General features: G+C 34.5%; 1 protein-coding gene across 2 annotated transcripts; it reads right to left on the bottom strand.

The window, feature by feature from the left end:
- Nucleotides 1–3,206: 3,206 nt before the first annotated feature.
- LOC121418760 (multifunctional methyltransferase subunit TRM112-like protein) lies at nucleotides 3,207–9,324 on the bottom strand. 2 transcript variants are annotated; one of them, XM_041612852.1, is made up of 5 exons: nucleotides 9,095–9,324; nucleotides 6,651–6,752; nucleotides 5,957–6,049; nucleotides 5,236–5,341; nucleotides 3,207–4,399 (listed from the first exon to the last, which is right to left on the bottom strand). In XM_041612852.1, exons 1-4 carry the CDS (start codon nucleotides 9,191–9,193, stop codon nucleotides 5,240–5,242), a joined length of 396 nt encoding a protein of 131 aa, XP_041468786.1. In that variant the 5' UTR covers nucleotides 9,194–9,324; the 3' UTR covers nucleotides 3,207–4,399; nucleotides 5,236–5,239. The 2 variants fall into 2 exon arrangements, with proteins under 2 accessions (XP_041468786.1, XP_041468785.1); XM_041612851.1 differs by having other exon boundaries at nucleotides 3,207–4,350; nucleotides 9,095–9,323.
- Nucleotides 9,325–10,061: the final 737 nt, after the last annotated feature.

Genomic DNA, 10,061 nt, shown 5'->3' with positions numbered 1-10,061 from the left:
TGTTAATGGAGCTCGCGAAAAACTTGTTTAGGGGGTTATTTTGCACACAGAGAAAAACTCGTTTGGAAATAATTTGGCCACTCGTGTGTAAAGTTATACGTTTGACTGCCCCCCCCCCACCCCCCGGGAGAGAAAGAGCCGAGACGAGGATGAGCAAATTCAGTTTCGGTGAATACATATATATACGCCTGGTCTTTGCTGGGATGGACACACAAGCGCAAAGTAAATGCTGCCATCTTCTGGTCGATATAGGTCTACTCATTAAAATCTTGAATGTGGGGGGAACACTATAGAGATATATCTCTATGGGGAACACGGAATTCTATATTTCCGTGGGGGATATCAGTGATGGGCGGAAATCCCAGGGGGGACGCGTCCACCTACCCAAAATAGTAGGGGGACACAATATCAAATGTCCCCCTACTATCTTTGGTCTTTTAAGATGGAAAGAAATACATCATTCAAAATTGAAATAAAACATGTATTTTGGACGAGATGACCCTCCTTTTAGGGGTGATAACCTTTTTTTTCTTTTGGTTGTCAAATTTTCCAGCCCCTGGTCCCCCTACCTTTGGGGAGAGATTTCTGCCTTTGATGATGTGGATACGATTGTGCCATTCTGAGGTAAAACCTGGATGTAAAATTGCAATCTGAAATCCATCAAGCTACCTGTTGAAATTTACAGTCGCCTTTGTACAGTAAAAAATAACAAATAACAATACATAAACAAAATCTACTTATCAAATGAGAAGAGATCACTTACTCATATGAAAACATATACCTGACAATGAAAAAAAAGACACAACACCATATTGTAAATATATTTTCAAATACTTCCGAACTTGATCTTCCTCTTTATTAAGACTTCATGGATACCATATTAAGTAAATCTTATTTGTTCATGGTGATTTCTAGGATGGGAGGGGTTGACAAGTTAATAAAACCCCAAGCAAAATGAATAAAACAATTTAACAAACAAATTTTGTTAAAAAGATTATGGTAACTGGTTTGATCAGAAGAAAACATTCATGTTAAAAACATGATATATAAATTAGACACATTACTACACCATACATTCGACCTGTATTTTGCAAGATAATGGGTGAAAAATATGGCACACATTTCGTAGAAAATGGGCAACCATCCAAAAGACTACTATTTGTCATGATGAAGGGTATTTTTCATTTCTAATTTAATATCGATTCCCTTCCTCCCAAACTCCTGTTATTTTGCTGACCATTTTTTATGGCAGATTGGAGGTGTCCTTTTAAGTAACACAATATTTCCACTATTTTTCGTAAATTTATACCAGGTACATGTATATATTTTTGGTATTTATTCATTTATTTCTATAATATGGATGAATGCCTAAGTTTCTTTTCTTCTTCTTATGCATCTCTTGATGTTACTATGTCTTTCATGAACTCAAATAACATGCTACCTGCATGAGCAAATGCCATTGTGGAACCTCAACAATAGAGGGGGCTATACAAGTATCTACATTGATCAGTGGAGAGGTGGGGATGTCATGGTGGAGTGGTCTCGGGCTGTCACTTGCAAGAAACTTCCACAGCTTCACCGCAGACATAGAAGTCTAGAGTTCTACCCCCCCTGGCAGGGCACTTATACTTTAGTCCTGCATTATATACACGAAGTTTTATAATAATCAGGATAATGAAAATACTAATTATATTTTGCCATCTATCTAGAAATAATTTTATTCTGAGGTGCACTAGTGACTATTATCACCCGTATCAGACATCTGAGCTGGTCATTTACAAAACCGTATTGCCCTACATTTTCTGAATATCGGGAAGGGTAGGTATATTGTATGTATTTTCCTCGGTCTCAATGCGCGCATTTACTTTGCATGCAGAGACGACGCAAAATATAGCTTTGTATTTTCCCTAGTCTCACATCCGAGCATTTGAGGATGCGTATAAAGAGATACGCTTCATAAGGATCCGCGTACCAACAATATACATCATAATAAAGACAACGCTGGATCCGAGCGCTTGCAAGTACTTAATGGTAAAGTGCAGAGCCTGGACCCTGATATTAACATGACACAATAGAACTCTATTTTTAAAAGAAATATCCCCATTATGAGGATTTTTGCTCTAGATATCTGATTTGGATGATAATAAAAATATTGACTAGCTCTTCTTTCGGGGAACATCAAATATATTGCCCTTAAATGACCCATATTGCCCTCGTCTAGAGACTCGGGCCAAGATGATTCATTTGCTGGCAATATATTTGATGTTCCCCTCAAGGCCAGTCAATATTATATAATTATTATTAGTATTTTGTTACTACATGTATAATCATTCATTTTGATGGTGCACGCATGTGTACAGGTATTTGCACTGATTGTAACGGCATGCTTTTCTTTACTATGAAAATATCCACAAAAGTACATAGCTTCTCAAAAAATGTATATGAAAATCTGAATTAGGAGTTACAGACACCAAAGAAACAAAACAACCCTCCTTTTTTTCAATTGTGCTACTTTAATTGTATAGAGTGTATTAGGTTTTTTTTTTAATTATATACATGTATATATATTTATATTTTCTAGTATCACTAATAATCTCAATTCCACATCTTAGATTACAAGTCCAAACTGAGATACAAGTATGGACCCCAAGTTGTGTATAAACCTTGGACTAGAATACATTTTTCACATTTTCATAATTGCATTTTACTTATTTTTTTTTGCATTTTTAGTGTTTTATGAAGTTAGAATTCATCATTGACCACACTTGCTTTCTTTTTAGCATAATAAAGGTTTTTGTTTATAAAGCTATTCACAATACAAAAAAACTACACCAGAATATGAAGTAAATGAAGTGTGATTTTCAATATTTTTGTGATTTTGACATTTCAAATCATACATAGCAGTGACAATTAATGTTTATACTTTATAGCAGAAGTTTTTTACATACTGGTATACACATTTAAACTACAGCTACTGGGCAATTCCATGAAATATGTTAATGTACATCTGATCCCTTAAATGCGGGACCTTCATGAAATCTTCTGTCTCTGATTTCTGATTCTTTTGACATTCTGTAATGCTCTCAAATGACCATGACTTGGTCAGTTTATGAAGGGAAGAAAACTCGAGAAAAATGGAGGTCGATGTACAAAAAGGTGGATTATTTCATGAAAATGTCTTAATGTATACAGAATTAAAAAAACCCTTTTGGGGGGATGCTATTCATAATACAGTGGAGTGTAAATTTGTTTGTAACTGTTCGGAAAAGCTAATTTGCCCATATTCATATTGATTATCATTAGATTGATAAGCCAGAGTACCGGTACTATGAAATATGACATTTTAATTACAATTTTACAGTCTCCTTGTTCCATGACAATCAACCATTTGATCTCACTTTCACATATTATATCACATATAACAATTTGAAGGTAGTATGTCATTGTGAAACCTAATGACAAGACTACTTGTGTACTAGCCTGACACAAAAATATAAATTTATAAGCCCAGGAGTTTAGGGTTCTGTATTATGATTTAATTAATTCTTTCAAGCTTATTTTTCTCTCTGTATTTAAATGAACAGAATACAATTAAATACATGAGGAACAAAGAATACATAGCGTCAAAGACATATAAGTTTACAAGAAAAAAACAAAAGCATTAAGAGGGAAGCAGCCAAGGAGAGAATTTCCTTATAATATGGCTGAACCAATTTAATAAAAATAATTATAAAGGTTTGCAGTGGAGTGCTTATATCGAAGAACAAGTATGATTGGTTCCTGCCCTGTGTTTGGAGCCAATGCACATGCAACAATGGTCTTGATTGGCCGTTATCACCAGGCAATTGAATGCACACCTTTGTGTCTGACAGCTCAGAATAGCCAGGTTTTCATTTAGCATTACACTCAATACCACAATTTTCTACATCCCCAGGAATTGGGCATTGATATATGGGAAAAGTACAAATGGATCATACGTCTAACACAAGATGCGATGTCCAGTTCTGCAGATGGCGTTCAACATCGGCACCCAACACAAGCTGTCAGAAATGTGCAATATTTTCTGTAGTCCATTACAAGACACCATCCTCATTTCAAATACGGTGTTGTGGCAGCACAAACACCCATCACAACACTGTAGATAAAATGATCCAATCTCCTGTGCAAGCCTTAACTTACAGTGGAGCATAGTGGGATGAGTTGATGGGGTGTGTGCCTTTTACATAAAAAATCAGCCACTAAGTTCTGTTAACGGTTCTTTACCTGCTGTTCTGAATAAATATGTAGAGAGCTCCTGACGACTGCGCAAAGGTACTTTCAATGCTCTCTGTACAGTTGAGTATCGCTGTTCTGCAAGTAAAGACAATTACCAAAAATACATGACTGAATTATCCTGGTTCTGTAATATAAACAGATACAAGATCTATTAACAATCAATTGTTACTCTTTGTACACAGTTAGCCAAATAATCACAGTTGTATTTAATTTGGATTGTATCTTTAATGATATAGTACTTAGGTAATACTTGCAAGACCTGACACATCTAATATATTAAAAAAAAAATTCAAGAACTGAAAATGGAACATTTCATTGAAGAAAGACTTCGAATAGTATGTCAGGACAAAGTATTTGTAAAAAAATATATGATCATATTCTACATTAAAAACAAAAAACCTTGTGAGGCTCACTAGCTCAGTGTATCTTAAGGTGTGTTCATTGTTAAGTTTCAAATTCAAACAGCCACATAAATCAAGATTGAAAACCCAGTTAGAAAACACAGAACATAAACACGATCAGCGGCGCAATGTTCAGTGTCAAAAATACAAAGCTGTTTATATGTTGATCGTCTTTAAGTTTCCCACTTTCATTAGCGCAGCTTTATTGGAGTTTGACCCATCACAAGAAAGATCAATTTGGCACCTGCTTGTGTAGGCTTCCACTGGGAGAGCAAATTTAAAGACGTTTCAAATCTCAATCCTGTTCAATGTCGCATTCTTGATGCTGAAATCAGAGGTAATCCCATTTTCAAACGCACCTTTATCGTACTTTAAATTTTCCTCCGAATTGTGATTTGAAAGATGTTTACTTTTACGACTGGGAATGGATCAATCATGATTATTGTTGCCGTTTAAATTTTGAAACCGACATTGAACACACCTTTAGTCCCAACCGCAGGTTTCATACGTTGTTCAAGAGATATTCAATATAAATTATCTTTGATGTGCATTCACTGACCTTGTCATACTTCATCTTCATTGAGAAGCATATTGGCGATCCCATTCTTGATAGGAAACTTTCTTCCAGACTCTGGACAAACAAGATTACCCTCTACTATTTCAACCTGTCATTAAAGAAGAGAGTAGCATACAAGAGTGTTCAAAATTAAAACTGTGTTGGCACAAAATATATAGCTACTTATATGTATACTTGTACTTAAACAAAGGCATATAATGAAATGCAAGAAAGGAATATTTCTTATCACTGTAAATGTTAAAGTTCCAGGTGCAAAGTCATGCACATCAGTAAAATTATTTAACTGTGCTCTTGTTAAATGACAAACTACAATGAAAACACAATAGAAACATTTTTCAAATAGCTCACACATGTACAACATTCTATGAAAAATATTAGAAAGATCATTTCCCTCTATAAGGGAACTCAAAATGAAATAATGCGAGAAATTAGAAAAAGATTAAAAGTCTGGATTTTAATTCTTTACAGAATATTTCTGTTAAAAAATTAGAATGAATTAGAAATGATCTATGTCAGTGTTGTAATCAAATTATGGATGTTTAAAGAGTACATATGCCAGCTTGTGTTGGCCTCTTGGCCATAGCTAATTTTAGTTGCACAATTATTCCTCCAAGTTTGCTTCATATTCAGCTTTATCTGCCATTAACTAACCAGTTGGTCTAGGTTATTCAATATACCTACACCTGGTGCTATGTAAACTTACCTCTAGCAACACTCTATGAGCTTCTTTCAAGAATTCTTCATCACTCTCATAGTTTTCTATCAGTTGAGGAGGTAGGTTACCATTCACATTGAGCTGGAAAATATATTGATAACATATGCTCACTGTAGGCTAATTACATTATGCAAATTTACACAGTGAAAAGAAAGAGGCCATTGATAATACAAATATCAACAACAACAACAAAGAAAGAAAGAAATTTAAAGAAATTTCACATTAACATTTACCAAAAAAATGTGTTACAATGATAATACACCCCATTCCCAATATTTTCTAGAAGAAGTGAATAACAATATTCTATTTTCATGCAATCAACCTTCATATGGTTGCTTCTATGAAAGTTCATTGACTCAGGGACTGTTACCATTAATGGTTAATTCTTATGTATGTCACATCAGGATACATTAATGTTCTTTAATACAGTATTTGAACTGCACAAGATTTGCATCATCTTGTATTGTGTAAATCATTCCTATGAGTGGGTTATAAAACATATACTATGTTTATTAAATTCAAAATACATCATCAGGTTTTCATCATTTCATTAAGTATAAAAACATGAGTATAATACGGTAGGCCTACATCTTTTTCTGGTTGCAGAGAAAATGATTAGTGAAAAATATGAGCAATAAAAACATAATGGACATTGGACATGTTATGAAATAAAGCGACTTACGCTGCATGCTGTATCATAAAGGGCAGTCCAGTCTATTCTTGGAATCATTCTAGCGATGAAGTCTGGGTTAAATTCAACTTCCAGCGTCCTTGTATTTTCAGGCTGTAATAGCAAACATGAACACACACTGTATTACAAAGTCAAAGAGAACAGTAACAAGTACTTGCTTCTTGAGAACAGTTGCGCAGTATCAGTCACTCAGCTCAGATGAAGAAAACTCAAAAGATTTTTTCGCTGAATGCATATTATCACATTTTCATAAGTTTAATTTAGAAATTTAAATTCAATGCAACAGTATAGAGAGCATTGCATTCTACAGAAAATTAATTGTACGTCTATATTACGGTTGGCTCTTACAGTAGAGGCATCGGTCTGAAAATGAGAATCATCCCAACATTTTTTTTATTATTATTTCTCCTCACAAGAAATCTAAAAAAAAGCTCATTCACCTGCTTAATGCCAATACCAATCCAGTGTATGGCCCATTAATCATGGGGCATCGTATTACCACTATGGGATGAGAGCAATTAAATGGACAAGTCTACTCTATTCTAATAAAAAGTTGATTTGAAGAAAAGGAGAAAAATCCAACAAGCATAACTCTGAAAATTTTCATAGAAATAGAAAGTTATGTCATTTTAAAGTTTCCCTTGAATTCACAAGACAGTTATATGCACATCCTGGCCTGATCGGTATGCATAAAATGAGGGGACTGATGGCATCACCCACTCACTACATATTGTATTTCATTATATGAAATAAGAAAAATTTTCATTTTCTCATTGTCATGTCAAGCAAAGATTTATTCCTCGCTGAAGATGTGAAAAAAACAATCCCACCTGCTTGAAGTTTGAACTATTTCCTCTTCCTTTCTTTTCTTCCTTCTTTCTTCACCCTTCATTCCTTCTTGCCCCTTTTTCATTCCATGTATCTTTATTTCCTATCTTTCTTTCCTGATCCTTACTCTCTATCTCTGTTCATTTATCTGTCTTTCCTTCTTTCTTTTTTAAATTTACTTTTTTATTTACTTCATCAATTTTCTTTCCTTAAACTTTGCTTTGCTTCTTTCTCCCTTCCTCTCCTTTTTATTTTGGTTCATTCTCTAGTTCCATTTGGCATTACTTTCTTTTTTTTCATTCTCTTCTCCCTCTGTTTCATCCTTTCTTTCATTCTTTATTTTATTTTTCCCTTATTCTTTCTTTCTCTCCCTTCTTTCCTTCCTTCCTGTTTTTCTTCTTTCTTGGTTTCTTTTTCAATTTCTGAAGGAAACATTTTTCTTTCCTCCATTCTTTCTTTCTGCTTCCTCCTTTTTTCTTACCTTTTTCCTTTCTCTCCTTTATTTTTTAACTCTTTCACACATTTGTTCATTTTCCCTTTCTTTCTTTTTTCAGTTCAAAGAATGATGGAAACCTTTTTTCTCTGTTTTATTCTTTATTTCATCCTTCTTTTATTTTTTATTTTTTTACCTGCATTTTCCCTTCATTTTTTTTCTTCTCTCAATTCATCTCTTTTCTTTCTCTCCTTCATTCTTTTGTTCATCCTCCCTTCCAATTGATTATTTTTTTACAAGTCTAACACTGTGTAGCCTTCTTAATTTTTTGTTGATCTTCTTTTTTTTATTAAGACCTGCCTCGGTCGATTCGCTCGTGCAGCATGCTTTGTCGATCGTCCCAGAGCTACCTACCATGTCTCACGCAATCACAGCCTATCCCCATATACATTGTACACAATGTCTGTGATCTCACTCAGATTCACAGAAAATCTCACCCATAGCTGGTCCTTGAACTTGGCATCTCTGTCGTCCCGTATTTCACTTTGTGAAATTTGGTCACCCTGATGCAGTCTCACTTCTGTCTTTTCTGAAAATTATATTCTTATCTTAATTAAAAAAAACTTAAGACTTATCTATAATCTACATTACTAATTAGATCTATTTTAACTTATTCTTAAAGAGAAATTCTTTGCAGTAAACACTGATTTCATGAGAAAGTCTGTAAAACAAGGCTTAATTGTCAGTATATCGAGGATCGACGATCTAGATCTGGTACAGTTAAATTAACTGAACTTTGTGAAATCTTGAAATCTATGCTGAAAAATGTTCACACCGAAGATCCCCAAGCAACAACACAGATAAGCGCATGTGGGACAATGTATAATTATTGCTTAGACTTAGAGCGTCGGGTCCGACGCTCGCGCTCTACCCGAATCCTGTGATTATTTCCTGATTTCTCTGCAATTACACAATTTCTTCCAGAATCCTTTGGCACATGCGTTTTATTTATAGTATACAGACACTTTGGTGGTCATTTCATTGGATTCTGTAGGACCGTGTACGAACTCATTTTGATATCGTTACTTACAGCATTTACCTTTAGACATGTTAGACTTTTATTTTAGACTTTTATTTTAGTCTTTTAGTCTAACATGTCTAAATTTATTCTTACCTCTATTTTTAAAGGGTATCCATTTTTCACTCCTTTGACATGAGAAGTCAGCATATTATGTGTAAGTAACTTCATTATCCTAACTACTGTCGATCTCATCTAACTTCAACGACAACGATGTGAAATCTTGTAGGCCTATATCATATGGTAATGCGCGTGTAATTCAATTGCGTGCATGCATTACATTTCAATTGACATGGGGGCTGCCATATTTAAACCGTAATGCACGATGGGATACATAAACTAGTCTATACCTCAGACTTGAAAATGGGTGCCATATGCCACGGGTAGGGGGGGGGGGGGGGGGCAAACACAGAAATACTTTACTCATACATCACGATGTATATTATTTCCTTTGTTATATTGGTGTATACTTCTTTTTTTAAAGAATTTTATTTACTGTTACTTTTCGTTAATGATTGGAAAATTATTGCCATTAATTTCCATTAAAGAACAATAAAAAAGGAAAAGGGAAACAAACTGAACATAAGGGGAAAAAAATAATTAAAAAACACTTCTATACTAAATTTATGCATTTGATCAGAATGTCTCAATTGAAAAAAAACAAGCTGCAGTAAAAGGGCTTTATTTAAGCCTATAGACTTAAACCCAAATTTGTATTTCATGCAGTTAAATTGGCATAACTGATTCAAATAAAATAGAGAATCAAAAGGGGCCTAAGCTTTCGATCCTAGCAGAATCTTCTTCGGAGGCAAAATGACAAACATATAAAGCGGAACAACCATAATATAGACCACAGACATTCAACAGCAACACTGAAAACAGGGAGACAAAAGGGGTATTAGTGAGAAGAGATGACCAATCAGGTTAATGAAGGGGATGAAAGAAAAGGAGTATGCAGACACAAAGGGAAGTTAGTGTACTGTAAGTAAGGCCAAAGAAAGACCTCAAGCCTAGAGGGATTAAGATATGAGGCAGGCAACATCAAACAGGATCTGGAACAAAA

The sequence above is a fragment of the Lytechinus variegatus genome, chromosome 7 (genome assembly GCF_018143015.1).
Source record: "Lytechinus variegatus isolate NC3 chromosome 7, Lvar_3.0, whole genome shotgun sequence".
NCBI lineage: Eukaryota > Metazoa > Echinodermata > Echinoidea > Temnopleuroida > Toxopneustidae > Lytechinus > Lytechinus variegatus.
Note: the sequence above shows the minus strand (reverse complement) of the source record. Positions and strands in the feature narration are given on the sequence as shown.

What these genes read in the sequence shown, in the direction of transcription:
- LOC121418760 (XM_041612852.1), bottom strand. Translation starts at nt 9,193, where the DNA reads ATGAGATCGACAGTAGTTAGGATAATGAAGTTACTTACACATAATATG. An exon ending in GATACCCTTTAAAAATAGAG is followed by an intron (nt 6,753 to 9,094) that starts GTAAGAATAAAT and finishes TTGCTATTACAG; the next exon opens with CCTGAAAATACAAGGACGCT. An exon ending in CTCATAGAGTGTTGCTAGAG is followed by an intron (nt 5,342 to 5,956) that starts GTAAGTTTACAT and finishes CTTTAATGACAG; the next exon opens with GTTGAAATAGTAGAGGGTAA.